Source organism: Girardinichthys multiradiatus, chromosome 21 (assembly GCF_021462225.1).
Source record: "Girardinichthys multiradiatus isolate DD_20200921_A chromosome 21, DD_fGirMul_XY1, whole genome shotgun sequence".
NCBI classification, from domain to species: domain Eukaryota; kingdom Metazoa; phylum Chordata; class Actinopteri; order Cyprinodontiformes; family Goodeidae; genus Girardinichthys; species Girardinichthys multiradiatus.
The window spans coordinates 15496422-15514556 of NC_061813.1; the positions used below are offsets into that span (position 1 = coordinate 15496422).

Consider the following 18135-nt stretch of genomic DNA (forward strand, 5'->3'; position numbering starts at 1 on the left):
AGCTGTTTACTCTTGTTGTCCTGCTGGAATTAGAAAGCCCAACCACCCTCTAACAGGGGTTTCCCTGTATTGAGCTTCATTCATCTTCCCATCATTGTTCATGCTAAAGAAAGGTTTGCCCACAACATGAGGCTGCTACCACCATGTTTCACTGAGAGGTTGGTGTGTTCAGGGTGACGTGCAGTGTTAGTTTTCTTCCACACATAGCATTTTGCATGCAGGGCAAAATGTTTAATATTGGTCTCGCCTGACAAGAGCACCTTCTCCTCACTATTGCTGTATTACTTACATGGCTTGTGACAAACTGCAAATTCAACTTTATATGGCTTGACTTGACCAATAAACAACTAATAGTCCTGTCAATAGATTCCCCCACCTGAGCTACAGCTCTCTGCAGCTGCTCCAGAGTTCTCATGATGCCTGTTTGTTCACTGATGCTTTAAACCAAACTCTGAGGGCTTCACACAACAGAATAATTTATACTGAGATTAAATTGGACAAAGAGGGATTATTTTCACAACATACGTGACTTTTGAAGGATAGTTGATCACTGTGGATTTAATTTAGGCACATCAGAGGAAAGGAGAGTGAGTAACTTTTGTTCTTTTGCAAAGAGGAATGGACAAAAGTGTACATATATATAGATGTTTAAATAGGTTTTAAACATATTCCAAAGATTTGCAGTTGTAATTGCAGCAAAAGGTGGTTCTTCAAAATATTCTTTCAGAAGGTCTAACTACAAATGCATGCCACACTTTAAAGCTTTTTCTTTTCTTCCTTTACAAAATTATGCACGTTTGTGTTTACCTATCACATAAATCCGAATAAAAACATTTGGATGTTTGTTATTGTAAAAATGTAAAAAGGTTTAAGGCATATCGAAATTTATGCAAAGTATTGTTTCCACAATAACCACAGTAACGAGCATGCATCAGTTCATCAGTGTTAAGGGTCTTATATAGTTATTCTAGTTCTTTCTAAGCCTAAGAGTCTGATTTGTTTTAGTATAGATGCTCCATGAGCTGTTTGAGGATGCCAGTACCTTAATGAGAACAGAAGTCCCTGTGATGGCTTCATAACTGTGTCCCTTTTCACATCAATTTCAGGTTGAATGTTGATGTGGAGTTTTAAAATCCCAGAGAGCCTAGTGAGCAACCGTGACCTGGCTATCTTGGCCAGGTCACTCTTGGAAAAGAGGTTTTAATGTCCACGAGTTTTTCCTGGTTAAATAAAGGATACCACTGCCATGACAATTCTGCAAAACCTTTTCAAACAGGCAGAGAAGAGCTTTCACTTCCAAATCAAAGAAAATATGTCCTCCACAGAACTTCCCAGCTACTCAATTAATGAACAGGAATAAAGTACAGTAATTATGAAACATTTATTAGGTTTCCAGAAAGTGCTCCGCTTTTTAAAAATTAGCAAATTTGTGTGAGATTGAAATTACAAAATATGTTAAAAACCTGACATTCCAGAAGAAACAATGGGCGCATTTGAACCCTGTGAGAATGTTTACTTCTGTTCCAGTGAAAAGCCCCAGCCGTGTTAGAGGGCTGCGATATTATTGTGCAAGACATCAGTGTCCGAGTGAGACATCTTTCTTTCTGTGCTCTTTGTTGTTTCACTTGTCTGCCGCAGGGTGGCGCCATAAATAACAGACCTGCAAGTGACACGTCAAACACACATCCCCTCAATGCTTTGACCTAGAGTGGAGTGAATGAGGGTTCTTTTATTCATCTGTGCCCGATCTCTGCAGCTTCCTTCTTATTTAGAGCAAGAAATCAGATAATCATCATCAACAAGGGTTACCATTATTCCTGCAGTGCATCACATTTTCAAAACATTGTTGTTGTTTTAGTATAACACTTTTTATTTCCACTGGACATGCACCACATGACCATTAGAGTAGGATGCTGCAAAGGAAGTTCCAAGAAAATTAAATATTCATAGCAATGGAGAATGTAGAGTTAATGTGTTTTCCTTATTCAAGCTTTGGATTTCAGTTGACAAAACTCATATTAAGCTGTTGACATTGTTGCATTTGTCACTTTTCAGGTCTAAAATCTAAGATAACACATGCATGTTACAGTTAATGTGGTCCTTTAGGGGGAGGTATTTTAAACTATCTGAATCTAGAACCATCACCCAGTACGTTGCTTTAAAACGTGCGTCTCATTTTCTTCTACAATAAAATTAAAACACACGTTTTATCAAGATCAGATCTAGGAGTGGAGCTCTGTCTGTGGGGTTGTGGTGGGGTTCATATGGGGTGCTGTAATTGAGTAACTTTGTAGGGATTAGGTGAAACACAGGCTTTCTTAACTCTGTGGAGATGTTGCAGTCCTGGGACCACAGATTGCCCCATATGACGCTGCGGGACATTTCGACAGACACGGTCACACAGAAGTTTTTATTTGCCTGAGGACTTCTCAGAGTGAAAAAAATTTCTTTGTTGCACTTTCACTCTCCTTTGTAAATTTTCACAAGCAAGTGTCTTTATTTCATGTCTTGTTGTAAAAATATCTAGAAACTGACAATGTTTTAGTCTCCATTGGTGTATACAGGAAGTGTTACAGCATTTCTTAGAATCTATGTGCAAGTACATTTATTATCATTTGGATACACTATAATCTTGAGCACTGAAATTGATTAACTGTCAACAAGCCTAATGAGGTATAAAAATGAAAAAGATTATGTTTTGTTGTGCTAATTTGCTGTCTTGTTGGTGTTTTTTGCATGTTGTAAAATTGCAAATTAAAAGATCTTTTCAACTTTGATGAATGTAAATATGTGTACCGTCATCCATGTTTCCATTTCCATTCGGAAAGACTCATTGTTAAAATTTTATTGGAAACTGTTTAAAACAAAAGAAGCACTGTTAGATTATCGTCTTATACACAAACAGATAATACCAGGAAACTGACATTATGGTTCATATTTACAGTCCTGTGAAAAACTCCCCTTAAGATTGTAACACCTTCCAGTAAGTTCTGCCTTTATCTTGTCAATCCACAGTATATTTTCAAAAAGTCTTGAAGAGTCAAGATGTTTTTTGGCAAATGTGAGATGGGTCAGAAGTGGTTCTGGCCTTAGAACTCTGCCATTTTAGGCAAGTTTCTTTCTTGTTTTCAAGTCATGAACTCTGACCCAGGCTAATGAGGCCTGCAGAGATTTAGATGTTCTACTGGGTTCTTTTGTGACCTCCTGGATGAGTTGCCAGTGCACTCTTGGAGTAATTTGGGTCATAAGGTTACTCCAGGGAAGATTCACCACTTCTCCATGTTTCCTCCATTTGTGGATACCGCCTCTCACTGTGATTTCTGGAGTCCCAAAACCTTAGAAATGGCTTTGAAACCATTTCCAGACTGACTGATCCTATTGACTTTCTTATTTCATCTGATATTGAATTTCTTTTGATTGTGGCATGAAGTGTTGCATTTTGAGGTCTTTCAGCCTACTTCATGTTGTCAGACAGGTTCTGTTTAAGTGATTTCCTGATTGTTCAGGTCTGGCACTAATCAGGCCTAGCTGTCGCTTGTGAAATTTACCTCGTTAACCCTTTCTAAAAAATGTGACTAATTAAAGTTAATTAATGATTTACACACAGGGCAGATATTGACAGGGTTTTTCCCTGTATATCATCATTTGTGCTTTATAGATTTACTCATGTTATCTTTGTCTGATATTAAAATTAGCTCAATGATCTGAAACATATAAGTGTGGCAATAAAACAAAAAAACTGAAAAGGGGTGAAATAATTTTTCAAAGCTCTGTACTTGCTGTGGAACCTCAAATTTAGATTAATATACTTCATTAAAAAATCTAAAAGATTACATTAGATAAATAAATCAAATGTCTAGCTTGATATCCCCACCCCCTCTTCTCTGTCTCCTATCTCTGTGTCCCTTCATTACCATCCCAGCCACAGGAAGGCCCTGGCAGCCCAAAACACTGATATTATCTCTGCGCTCCTCATCTCTGTCCTCCACTATGTTGAAATCTTGCCCATCCCACAAAGGGAAACCGCTGGGGCACAACGGTCCACGGCATGACATCCGTTTCTGTGGGTAGAGGGTTTATGGGAAATAGCGTGGCTGTTGTGCATCGTATACCTTGATGAAGGATGCGGTGGGGAATCAATGACAGCGACAACACAAAATATTGATTCTGAAGTATGTTTCTGCAGTTGTTTAGGCTAAAAACCCTAAAGCTCTCTGTTATGTAAATGTTTTCAAGATGAGTTAGTGTCAACTAACCGTAACACTGTGTATCACAAGAAAACAAAACAAAGACTTCGTGTAGGGAGAGGAAATTCTTTATTTGACAGTATTTTACAAAGAATTACTAGAAAACTATAAACCAGATTTTTCAACACCATTCTGATAAAAAATAATTTCAAATAAGTCCCATCAATATAAAGTCACAAATCAAATATTTATGGCTGGAGGCACCTAGATTTTTAGATATCATTGCCTCCACTTCAAACCACAGGTTGTTGTGTAACTCTGTTGAGCAACAACACTTCACAATCAGCCCTGACGAAGAAAACAAATGTCAGGTAAAATGATTAGGTAATGGTTATAAAGTAGAAATTATATCACAAATCAGTCTGGGAGACACAGTGGACAACTTTTTGAAGGCTCTAATAATGTCTTCTTGTTTCCATCTGCAGCTACTTCCTCTACAGGTCCTTCTCAAAATATTAGCATATTGTGATAAAGTTCATTATTTTCCATAATGTCATGATGAAAATTTAACATTCATATATTTTAGATTCATTGCACACTAACTGAAATATTTCAGGTCTTTTATTGTCTTAATACGGATGATTTTGGCATACAGCTCATGAAAACCCAAAATTCCTATCTCACAAAATTAGCATATCATTAAAAGGGTCTCTAAACGAGCTATGAACCTAATCATCTGAATCAACGAGTTAACTCTAAACACCTGCAAAAGATTCATGAGGCCTTTAAAACTCCCAGCCTGGTTCATCACTCAAAACCCCAATCATGGGTAAGACTGCCGACCTGACTGCTGTCCAGAAGGCCACTATTGACACCCTCAAGCAAGAGGGTAAGACACAGAAAGAAATTTCTGAACAAATAGGCTGTTCCCAGAGTGCTGTATCAAGGCACCTCAGTGGGAAGTCTGTGGGAAGGAAAAAGTGTGGCAGAAAACGCTGCACAACGAGAAGAGGTGACCGGACCCTGAGGAAGATTGTGGAGAAGGGCCGATTCCAGACCTTGGGGGACCTGCGGAAGCAGTGGACTGAGTCTGGAGTAGAAACATCCAGAGCCACCGTGCACAGGCGTGTGCAGGAAATGGGCTACAGGTGCCGCATTCCCCAGGTCAAGCCACTTTTGAACCAGAAACAGCGGCAGAAGCGCCTGACCTGGGCTACAGAGAAGCAGCACTGGACTGTTGCTCAGTGGTCCAAAGTACTTTTTTCGGATGAAATCAAATTCTGCATGTCATTCGGAAATCAAGGTGCCAGAGTCTGGAGGAAGACTGGGGAGAAGGAAATGCCAAAATGCCAGAAGTCCAGTGTCAAGTACCCACAGTCAGTGATGGTCTGGGGTGCCGTGTCAGCTGCTGGTGTTGGTCCACTGTGTTTTATCAAGGGCAAAGTCAATGCAGCTAGCTATCAGGAGATTTTGGAGCACTTCATGCTTCCATCTGCTGAAAAGCTTTATGGAGATGAAGATTTCATTTTTCAGCACGACCTGGCACCTGCTCACAGTGCCAAAACCACTGGTAAATGGTTTACTGACCATGGTATCACTATGCTCAATTGGCCTGCCAACTCTCCTGACCTGAACCCCATAGAGAATCTGTGGGATATTGTGAAGAGAACGTTGAGAGACTCAAGACCCAACACTCTGGATGAGCTAAAGGCCGCTATCGAAGCATCCTGGGCCTCCATAAGACCTCAGCAGTGCCACAGGCTGATTGCCTCCATGCCACGCCGCATTGAAGCAGTCATTTCTGCCAAAGGATTCCCGACCAAGTATTGAGTGCATAACTGTACATGATTATTTGAAGGTTGACGTTTTTTGTATTAAAAACACTTTTCTTTTATTGGTCGGATGAAATATGCTAATTTTGTGAGATAGGAATTTTGGGTTTTCATGAGCTGTATGCCAAAATCATCCGTATTAAGACAATAAAAGACCTGAAATATTTCAGTTAGTGTGCAATGAATCTAAAATATATGAATGTTAAATTTTCATCATGACATGGAAAATAATTAACTTTATCACAATATGCTAATATTTTGAGAAGGACCTGTACATTCATTGTCATATCAGTATTTGTGGTCCTCAAAGCAGCTATAGTGGGGAACAGCTGAATCTTTTCATATCTGATTTGAAACCAGCAAAATACCTCAACATTTCTATACATCACAAAGAGATATCTGTTCTTTGGAGATTTTTTTTGCATCTTCTTTATTTTATTTAACCGTCATAATATGCCAGTGGTGGCTGTAGCTCAGGTGGTAGGAGTTTGTCCTGTAACCGGTGTTTAAACCACCCTCTGTCCATCTCAGTTGTGTCCTTGGGCAAGATGCTTGACCTGCCTTGCCTGCTGATGGTGGTCAGAGACTGATTCTAGTGTAAAGTGCTTTGGGGTCTCTGGGGACTTGATAAAGTGCTATACAAGTTAAGGCCATTTACCATTTTACCATATGCCTAAATACAACATTTTAACAGAAAAATGCTGTCTTCGTTTACTAAACTTGAACCAAGAATTTTTAACTGCCACTGTGTAAAATTTGCAGATTTAAAGGTTAGCAATTTTACTCAGCAAACACTACCTTTGCAGCCCTTTTATACACACAAGAGAAATATACAACTCACACAAAAGAAAATAAACAAAACAATAAAATTAAATGTCCTTTATTTTGTGTGTATGTCTAAAAGAGACAGTATGCTATATTAGATATTTCCCAGATAACATATTTACAGGGTTTGACATTAACATCAATTTAAAAGCAAAAGTGTAAGCAATTAAGCAAAAACCATGTGTTTAATTTTTAATCATTAAACAATACAAACTGTGACATAACTCACAGAGGATTCCATGTCTCTGTGATTAGTTTTTAAGAATAAACAGTAATTTACCAGTTAACTTGTTAAATATAGCTGATTATGACTGGGATGTCTCTTTTTTGTCAAAGAAAAACTATACTTTAATCAGCAGCCGTAGTTGACCATTAGCTAGTTAGTGAAAGCTGATGAAGTTGTTAAATGAGACAAGTGGGTACACATAACATATCATTGCTAATAAATTTGATCTAAAAAAATACTCTTAGTAGTTATTCCCCTTTTTGAAATGGTAAAACGTTTAGCTGAAGTCTGTTTTAAATAAACCTAAACTTTAATCAAAAGCTGCAGTTTATTGTTAGCTAGTTGGCAAAAACAGTTTAATTGCAATTTTACTTAATAAATTGAAATGATTGGGTACAGTTTGTTACAGCATGTCACAGATTTACCCTAACCTTTCATTTTACTTTTTAAAATATGATGTTGAGAAATATTTAGAGGCATAAATATGTACTTGTTCTACAGAGAAATAACCACAGTTGACCGCTAACTAGCTAGCGAGCACAATCTAGTAAAATTGTCATTAATAGGATACAATTTCCCCTTTAGGCACTAACATTTCATAATTTGTCAAATAAGTTCTTAGATTTAATTTACAGAAAACTTGGGGCATAAATATTCAGTTGCATAAGAAACTGTCCTTCGCTTAAGTCAATAAACCTACAATTAGTAGCCCTAGTTAGCTAGGTAGCAAAAACTAGAACATGTCATATTTTTTACTACTGCAAACTAACTTATCCAAACTAATCAATTTACCCTCTAAAATAAAATTTTTCAAAAAGCTAAAAAATTCAATTTGTTGTCTATGTGTACCTTTTCTTATCAACAGCCTTAGTCAGTAGTTAGCTAGTAAGCAAAAGCTAAGAAATTGTTATTTCGGTCAATAAACTGAAACATGTTATAATTAGTTACATATTGGGCACTAACTTATCTGTTTACTTTTTAAAATTGATTTAAAGACTGTGAGGGGCAGAAATATTCACTTGTTCAATATGCTAAAAACATAATATCAACAAATGTATTTAGTTTGTTAAGCAGTTTATTTCAAACATGTAAAAGAACAAAAACAAACACAATGATCCCTCAATAAAATGAAACAATAAGGTTGTGATTTATATATGTGAAAAGCAGAGAGAAGAAGTGCAAATTTATGTAATCCCACCCTTTCTCTAAATTGATTGATTGTTATGTTCATTAACAGCCTTAGCTAAGGTAAAGCTTGTAAACTGCAATTTCATAATTTGTTAGAGCTAGAAATTTCTCTTGTACTCTGTGTGTTAGTCCTGTGTTAACCTTCGTTAAAAGTATATGGATAAACTTGTAATGTCAGATGATAAAGTTAATTAAGGTGGAATTGGAGGGCTGAACTACTGCTTGTGAATGTAAAACACTTCAGTTTGATTATTTGTTTTAATAAAAACTTATATCTCAGTCAATAGCTTTACCTGACCATTGGGTAGTAAAAGTCAAGTCAAGTCAAGTTTATTTATTTAGCGCTTTTCAGTATCAAAGCGCTAAAAGAAAACTGATAATGTTTGCCAACTAAACCAATTAGTTAGAAGGGGCACCAATGTAAGGCACTACAAGTTGTTAAAAATAATTTTGTTTATGTTTTTAGTTCTGGATCATCCACCTTTAAAAGCCAAACACTTGAACTAATGTCTGTTTTCAGAAAACCTCTCCATTAAATACTAACCTGTTATGTAGTTATGCAAAGGGGAGGAAATCTATAAGTCAATTCAATTGATAAAGTACATAGTTTCCAGGTATTTAAGTTTTTTTCTTATTTGTCTGTGTGAAATATAACAGCACAAGGAGGAAAGCATTTGTTGTTTTCTTAATTAGTCATTTGATGAATACAGGAAACTTGACAGATACAGCAACATTTCAAGAGAAACCAAATGAGCTGGGATGTTTAAGATGCATTAAAATGAAACGGGTGGTAGACAGAACCTCTGTGTGGTTGCTAGGACACTTTGAGTTGGTTCTGCTTTTTTGCGTTGTGCAACTTCAAGAAGCACACATTTTAAACCTATGCTAAAGTCAATCTTTCCACTTCCCAAATCACAAATGTTAGTGTAAATGAGACTTTTCAGTCTTCTGATGTTCATGTCTATCCTAACAGTAACTCTGATGCCTGGGAGGCTTACTGCAAAGTTCATATGAGCTGTTCAGATACTGGACTCCTGTGCTGCTCCCTCTTCGCCTCCCTGCAGATGCCGCTGTGACAGGATGTGTTTCAGAGTGTCCAGCTCCTGGGTGAGCTGTGCTATCTTCATCTGCAGCTTCTGGTTTTCCTCCTGTAGCTGCAGGGCTCTCTGGTGGGTCTGCAGGATCCTCCTGCGGGCCTTGTCCCGGCTCTTCCTCACTGCGATGTTGTTCCTCTCACGCCTCAGGCGGTACTCTGCACTATCCTTGCTGATGCTTCTCTTGGTCAGTGGGGCCCGCAGGGTGGGCAGCAGGAAGGGGGAGAAATCCTGGATTGAGAAGCACAGACATGGTTCATCAGAGGTGAAGCAGAATCACAGTGGTGATGTTTATATTAAAAATTGTTTACTCCTCTAATGCAACACTAGACTCACCTGCTGAGTACTGGCATGGCTCTGGTGGTGGTTGGAACTCCCCAAGTTAGAACTGTTGTTGAGACAAGATGAATTGTACGACAGGTACGGCAGTCCCATCATCTGTTCAGCCACTCTGTCATCAGCACCCCCTCTTATGATCCCCTGAGACTGGTTGTATGAGATCATGTCCATCTGAGACATCTGACTGGAGGGTGCAGCTTGGTTGGAAGAGACGGGATTCAGGGATTGGCTGTGAGGCTGACCCGGATACGAGCTCACCCACTCCTGAATGACAGAGGACACTCTGGAATCTGACATCTGCAGGGGGTGTTTGATGGCAGAATTAAGACAGAATAATTTCTTTGACATTTACATTTTTTCCAGATCTGATAAACTCTTATTCCACATATGCAGCAATTTGTAAACAACCTGTAAAAATGTAAGTAATTAATAAAAGTGCTATTAAACACATCTGGCATAAAAAACGCCGCTGCCATGTTTAAGAATGTTTGAAGGACAGAAGAAAGCAGAAGTTAAAATTACTATACCGCTGTTTGTGCGGATTTGTTTTTTGGCCTTTAATGTCTTAATATTTAGTTTGCCAAAATGCGGGAAATAAAAATCTGGAAGTTCTGACTTTTAGAAAAATATTTAAGCGATAAAAGCACATGAAAGAGGGATTTACCTTACATAAATTAATTTAGTCAGGTCTAAATACTATTGTTACCACTGAGATATGAATTTTTGCATGTTATAATTTACTTTAAATACATATCTGATGGAAAAATAAATAGGAAGAGTAAATGACTTCTTAAAGCCTATCTGGGGCCGTCTTGAAATTAGCTTCATGTAAAGTCTCATTAAAAAACATTTTAAAGATTGAATTTTCTAAATTTAATATTGTTCTTAACTGGAAATCCAATCTGAAATTTTATACTTAATATATTTAGTATACATGCACCTAAATAACTTTTGTTATTTTGACATTAATGCTCAAAAGAACAATAATCATAAATAATAGTTAATAGCGCCAGTCCTTTTTTAAACACCTAGTATAGTACAACAAAAAAACTATAAATCCCTGTTGACCTTTATCTAATATTCAAACAGCGGCTTTCTGAGTCAACTTTGGTAAATGAACCATCTTCTCTAATGATGGTTCCACCAAACAATCCTGAACGCTTACAGTTTTAATTAATATGTCAGTTTTCTCCTATTTGTTCAATCCCCGAAATTGTAATTCAGTTCTTTGACTCTTAAATGAAGTTAGGTTGTGACTTACCATGACTCTCCACAAACTGTAGCTCTCCTCAGACTGTGTGAGCGGCAGTGTCTTTAAGACAGGACACTGAGTGGCAGGTACCCCTCTGATGATCACATCAGCACTTCCTCTCTCTCTTACACACACATATTAACTCTTGCACATTTAGCCTTTTTAGGAAGACACATCAACTTCCATTCATGGGTTCCTCTGTAATCCCAAAAACACTGAGTCATCCTTTACCCCTAACCGCAAGCAGGACCCCAGAATTACCATTTTGCCTCATTAATATCCCTGAAGGACAGGTGGTTATCAAGTTCAGCAGTTATCCCAGAGTCCTGAACTGTGAGGGCAACACATCCAAGGTGTCTTTATCTGATGAGGCCCAATTAACCCTGACAATGGAGATACTGACACTAACTTGGCAATTTACCCCAGGTTGCCTGACTTTGGATATGTGCTCATTTATGTCAAACAACTTTAGTAAAATTGATAAAGACTGTATAATCTGTGTATAGCTCAATTTTCCAAAATTAAATTTAAACCCAAAAATCGATTTTAACAAACAAATTATTTAGCACGAATTTCTATATATGTGACAGTAGTTTTGAAAAAGAACAATATCTCATTGGGCTAATACCAAGGGAACAGCAGAACATGCCTGAAAGATATGAGCTCATTTTAAACAATATCATTTTAAAGGTTTTATTTCAAATAACAAAAGTCAATTTGGAAAGAGTACGCAGTATTATTAGGTATGTTGTTGTATTTGGAAGATTAACAAGGGACAGCTACAGTTTTGGGGTGGCTCAGTGACCATTTGGACCATAACCTCAAGTGATCAGGTCATGTAAGAGGACAAAAACACAATGCTGTTCTGTATGGACTCATGTAACGCTGCTGGTTTATTGGCAAACATCTTTATATATACAGTCATATTTAACAAATCTGAATATTATTGAAGAGTCTATTAATTTCAGTAAGCCAATACACTTAATGTAACATTACATAGATGACTTACACACAGACTGATGTTTTCAAGCATTTGGTTCTGTTTAATACAGACATGTGAGCTTATTGAAAAGTATGTTTAATACCTGCTTAAAGGTTGTTGTTTTTATGCTAATAGGCCTTCTGGCAGAGCTTCCATGATATGATTGTAATAAAACAAAATAAAATAAAATCCAGTTTTTAAGAGTTTGCTTTCTGTGTGACTTCACACTAATTTTACTGCAAGAGTAATATTTGAATACTAAGAAATATCAAGGACTGTGAACTAGAATTTCCTGACTTCCTGAGCTTTTCAGTTCCCCTGACAGGGTGATGACATGGATATTTACAGACAGTCCTACTCAATGGATGCACAAGTTGTTAAGTTGAGGCATAAGTTGGGTTTATGCGCTCTACCAGTGAATATTGCATATCTTTAAATCATATTGTACTGCTTAATACAGAGCTGCAAGCAGAAATTCGCTGTAGCATGATGGAATAAAGCTGCTGTTTAACTTGCCGAGATAGATAGGTGCAAACTAAATGTTTGTTGGCACCTAATTGCTCTAGTGCCCAGTCTTATATGTGTGTGCATGTCACTGAAGTCTGCAAACAGTATGACCTGTTTGGAACTGACAGACCATGCATGCATTAAGCTCAGTTGGGCTTAATTGTAAAATGTGGAAACTGAGCCTGAATGTAAACGTTTGACATTATGGATATTTTTCTTCTCTATTTACCTTTTTGGACCTAGACATGTCTTTAATAAAGTGAAGGGAGGATTTAAGATCAAATAAAACAGTGAGTAGCTGAATGAACACAGGGGCGCTCCATCACAGGTCAAGTAGATCAGACCTACACTATTTTGCAAAGTGTCTGTTTTGAGACAAAGAAAGAAAAAGATGTTTGACATTCATTCTTTTGAATGCAGTCCAGCTGTATTATACCGATGAACTAATATTAAAAAAAAAAATTAATCTTATTAAGTGGGCGTGCTATAAATGTATGAATTGCTACCTTGACATCCAGCCTTTCAACATGTGCGAGGGAAAGAAAAAGACAGTTAGTAGTGCTGGACTTATGCTGAGACCTGACCTGATCTGTGGTAAAGTCTCCATCAAAATGCATCACGGTTTTAATACAGCAAAGAAAACCTCAGAACTAAACTAAAATGACCCTATCTAAACCAAAAATCATGCTTAGTCCTACAGGACCAGACCAGTTAAAAAGGTTCCCCGGGATACATTTTAGCTTAGAGGTTTTCGGTTTTACTCATTTCATTTGGATCGGAATATTTTGAACTCGCATCGTTACAACGAGCGCGGCTTGGAGATTGTCTCTCTGCAGCTTCCGTAGATCGGGTGAAAGGTCAGAGGCAAGAAATATAATTAAACAGAGAATCAGGAAAGAGTGGCAAAAAAGGTGGGATGAAGAAAAGAAAGGAAGATGGTTTTACAGAATCAACAAGATAGTAGGAGAAGTAAGAACAGGAAGAAGGAGTAGAAAAGAGGAAAGATTAATTACAAGATTAAGACTAGGATATACAGGACTTAATTCTACATTGTTCAAGATAAAGAAACATAATACAGGAAAATGTGATCATTGTGGAGAGGAGGAAACAATAGAACATGTAATATTGAAGTGTCAGAAATATGAACAAGAAAGAACAATTGTAAGGAGAGTATTTGTAGGTATTAAAGAAAATTTTATTTTGAGAGATACTTTGCAAAGAAGTTTAGGTAGCAAGCATATTCAAATTATAATTAGATTTTTCAAAAGCACTAAATTAATAAATAGAATTTGATTGTTGTAACAGTAAATAAGATTTAAAACCATGAAGAACCACACTCCATACCAGTCGGTGGCGGTAATGCACATCTTCAAGTTATTTGCCAACTGCCAAAAAATAACACAGAAGAAGAAGAAGATCGGGTGAAGTTAAAATGGCGGCTCCTGTTGACAACGTGAGTAAAAACCGCTCTGCTAAGACATTTATATGTATGTATACATATACAAAACGTTGACTTACATCCTTGAAAGCGTTTTAAATACGTGTCTAAATGTTGGTGACTTATGTTTATTTAAAAAGTACGCTGCTCCGTTGGCCTCCTGCTATAGTCCAGTGTTAAAATCCCATTTCTCCTATTTGGTTTATTTTCTGGCATGTGTTGGATTATTATGTTTTTGTCATACAGGATCTAATCGAAAGTGATCTATCCAAAGCTGTGCAGCTGCTGAATAATCTAACAGAGCAGGTAAGATAACAACAAGGCGGGTTTAGTTTTATGTGACAAACCCACGTGAATTTGGATCAGCCCAAAAAAAAAAAAGTTCGTTCAACTTGAGGGATTTTGAGTGAAGTTGCAGCAGGAACACATAATGCATCCCATGTGGCTTTTATGTGACATTATTGGGTGGCAGCGGATTGTAATATTCTGGTTGAAATGTAACAGGATGTCCTATAAAGTAGCGTTCATGCAGTATTTGAACTTATATAAGTGGCTGTTTCCAGTGGGACCTTGAAAAAAAACGGTTCCTACCTCAGGTCTGTTCCTGTTCCCATTTCTTTTGCTATAGTGTTTAACCACAGATGATGGATTGTCCTTTTCTTTACCTTAGGTAGCATCGGTAACCAGTCATGTTCGTGAGCTGCTAACTAAGGTCAAGGATGGAGTGTTCAAGACTTCAAAGGTTGGTAAACATCCGTAGGGTCCTTATAAAACAGTGTTTAATGATTGAATTATTTTACATTTTGTCATGTTACAGCAACGAACCTGGTAATGAACAGACAAGTTTTTCTTTAAAATATAAATTAAGATCTGAACATTGGTGCACATTTGTTTCCAGCCCTTTTACTCTAAACACGTTGGGGTGGCATCATGCTGCAGGGATGCTTTTCTCCAGGCTGGTTGGAGCTGAGGGGACAATGGATGGAAGTTAATGCAGAGTAATACTGTAAGAAGGTCTGTTACTAGGCTGCAAAAGACATGAGACTGGTCCAGTCAAAGTCCAGACTCAAAGCCAATTAGCTTTCTTTGGAAATACTTCAAAACTGCTGTTCAAAGACACTTTCCATACATTTCTAAGTTTGACCGATACTGCAAAGAGGAATGGGCAATAATTTCAGTCTCTTGGTGTGCAGCAGAGGGTCGCTCTACAAAGTACTGACTCAGAGGGGCTGAATACAGATGCAAAACACATTTTCATAGTATTTGTTATTAAAAAAAAGTTATGGGAACACATAAGTATGCTTTGATTTAATATTTTGTAGCTCTGACTGTATGTTTAGGGTTGTCTTGCCGGAAGGTGAACCTTCACCCCAGTTTCAATCGTTTGTCGGCCTCTAACTTCTTCCAGAATGGCCCTGTGTTTAGCTCCACCCACCCTCCCATCACCTTTCACCAGTTTCCCTGTTCCTACTTAAGAAAAACATCCCCACACCATGATGCAGCCACCACCAGGGTCAGGAACTGAATACCAATGTACACCATACTGTTCGTAAATTTCTTTACTAAAAAGGAAACTGTAAATCATTTTTCTTCCACCTAATAATTATGCACTGCTGTGTGTCAAAATGTGAAAAAGTTAGAGAGTTTTGAATACTTCTGCAAGGCACTGTAAATATTTGGTGTGTTTTTCTTTGAAAAGTTATGAATCTAAAATCTGCTTGGGTCTGATCATTTGTTGCAGGGCTTGTCCTTCTTGGACCTTCGCTACAACCTCCTGCTCTTCTACCTTCAGGACCTCACTCATCTGATCAGCATCAAGACTGAAGGAGGCAAGATAAAAGACAGCGAAGCTTTGAGCAGAGTGGTCACAATCAGAACGGTAAGAATGTCTACAAGAGGCACCGCAGTCCCCGTGTTTGCCTTGGTTAGACTTTTTATTTGGGGTTTTACCTTCTTTTGAAGGTCCTGGAGAAAATGCGACCTCTAGACCACAAACTGAAGTACCAGATTGATAAACTGGTGCGCACAGCTGTTACTGGAAGCTTAGGTAGAGCATATGTTGTTTTTTTAATTCCATAAAAGATCACATATGAAAGTTTCTGAAGCAGCATGAGTTGATTACAATTTTCTCCTGTTTTTGTTAAACTTAGCTGAAAATGACCCGCTGCAGCTGCGCCCAAATCCTGAAAATCTCATCAACAAAGTAAGCTGTTCCACTTCTTACTCAGGGCTTTCCTTTAATGGCTTCCTTTATGGAGGATTTTATGAGTTTTTCTCTATTTATTGGAACGTAATTGTTTTAGTTTGGATGAAGGAAAACATAGAGATAAATTTGTGCCTCATTGTCTAGCTGAGTGAATCGGAGGACTCTGACGGAGAAGAGAACAAGGCGGCCCCCGGCAAGAAAGCAGCTCACTCTAGTGGCAGGAAATATGTACCACCAAAGATTGCGCCGGTGCATTATGGTAAGGTTATTTATCTCTGATGGAAGAGAAGATGAAATTTCAAGATCATTTCTCAGACTTTGATATTAAAATAGCCATCTTTCCTCAGATGGCGACATGACTGAAGCAGACAGGAAGAAGGCTCAGATGGAGCGGCAGAAACGCGCAGCGCTCCGAAGCTCTGTGATCCAGGAGCTTAGGCAGCAGTACAGCGACGCTCCAGAGGAGATCCGGGATAGACGAGACTTCCAGACGGAGAAGCACAGCCGAGAGGAGCTCCACAGGTTGAGACTTGTCGGCTATGTTCCCTTATTATAACACTAATGTACTGTTAAATATGTTTTAATTTCATTAGGTTTGACTGATTCTATTGTGGTTTTACTCCTGTTTCCAGTCTCTGCCCATTTCACCAAATACTGGTTTTCTTGTTCCTGTAACTGGAGTTTAAGATTCTTTAAATTAACAAACCGTTCTTCACAGGAAAAATTACGAGGAGTCAATGATGGTGCGTCTGAATGTGCCGAAGCATGAGAGGAACGCGAGGAAGAGGAGCACGATGGCCATGTCCAGCCAGCTGAACGGCATCACACGCTTCGGTGACATCACAGCTCTGACCGGCGGTGAAGGTGGACAGGTGTGTTTTCACAGCACTCTCTGAGCTTCTCACAAATGAATGGCGTGGACTGAGTCCTCACCAACTCGGCCAATTGCTCCCTTTTTAACCTTCCGTCTGTTTTTTTTTTTCTTATTGCCCAAGGATGGGGAAACACAACCGAGGAAAAAGAAGAAAATCATGAAGAAGAAAACCAAAAGGAGAGGTGAGTCTTTTATAAATGGGAGCTCCAGTTATTTTGGTTTTTTGGGCTAAGATTATTCATGTTAATGTTTGTTTTTACAGCCTTCAAGAAGCAAAGATAGGCCAAGCTGTGATGTGCAATGATGTCAGAACACAAAATGAAAATAGTTTTTCTTTTTTTTTTGACAACTTCTAATATTTACTGTTGTTGGTAATAAACTCCACATCACTGCTTTTCTGCTGTTTTTTGGGGGAGGGGTTTGGGAAACTACCGCTATCCAATCTCATTAGTCACCACTAGTGGGCTGCATGTTTCCTACATCAATCAAACATACTAGCATTAACTATATTTCATGTACAATTTAAGTTATTACCATTTCTGTCAGATGCCAGAACAAAAGCTTGCCCCATAAAAGCCTTTTGAGTAGTAACAATGTTCTATGAACAGCTGCTGGACACCCAGCCAGATGCTGATGAGGATTAGTGACCCCCCACTGCTGCTCGCTCCACTTCACACGGTGCCAACAGCAGCAATTTGGCACACATCACTGGGTTGCATCCAGTATGGGGATGCATACAGACGCTGGTGTTTTATATACCACACTGGTTTCTTTGTGGCATTTTCAAATCAAACCTAGAAGCATTCTTTTCAGAGCAAAAACCAGCACAAATGTAGCTGCTGTTTAAAAGATGAGCAGTCTGCAATTTTCATTACAAGCTCATTTATTGTAAACTGTAAAGGGATGATTTGGCTTCACTGTAAATCCTTTAACATTTAGTAGTTTAACCAGTTACTGTTTCACATCTGTGTTGCAAAGAGTTGACTAACCTCTGACCCCTGAGAGGTACTCATTGCACATCTTGGTTTTTTGGGGTAATTGGGTTAAAACGGCAATAGTTTCAATAGCTTTTCCACTTCATCAAAAGGCAACATGACATCTTCCAAGTATCTAAATGCATTCAAACAAATTCGTGATCCCTGGTGTGTGATAGACCAACACCACAGTGAATAGCATGAGCCACCA

General features: G+C 38.2%; 2 protein-coding genes across 2 annotated transcripts; one reads left to right on the forward strand and one right to left on the reverse strand.

The window, feature by feature from the left end:
* Nucleotides 1-8129: 8129 nt before the first annotated feature.
* cebp1 (CCAAT/enhancer binding protein (C/EBP) 1) lies at nt 8130-11347 on the reverse strand. Its single transcript, XM_047350193.1, has 3 exons — nt 10953-11347; nt 9689-9988; nt 8130-9583 (listed from the first exon to the last, which is right to left on the reverse strand). The coding sequence occupies exons 1-3, from the start codon at nt 10953-10955 to the stop codon at nt 9278-9280; spliced, it is 609 nt and encodes a 202-aa protein (XP_047206149.1). The 5' UTR covers nt 10956-11347; the 3' UTR covers nt 8130-9277.
* A 2438-nt stretch (nt 11348-13785) lies between these two features.
* ngdn (neuroguidin, EIF4E binding protein) lies at nt 13786-17344 on the forward strand. The gene is made up of 11 exons (XM_047349529.1): nt 13786-13885; nt 14117-14176; nt 14541-14612; nt 15612-15749; nt 15833-15917; nt 16021-16073; nt 16221-16335; nt 16424-16598; nt 16795-16948; nt 17072-17132; nt 17213-17344. The coding sequence occupies exons 1-11, from the start codon at nt 13865-13867 to the stop codon at nt 17230-17232; spliced, it is 954 nt and encodes a 317-aa protein (XP_047205485.1). The 5' UTR covers nt 13786-13864; the 3' UTR covers nt 17233-17344.
* The last annotated feature ends 791 nt before the right edge of the window (nt 17345-18135 follow it).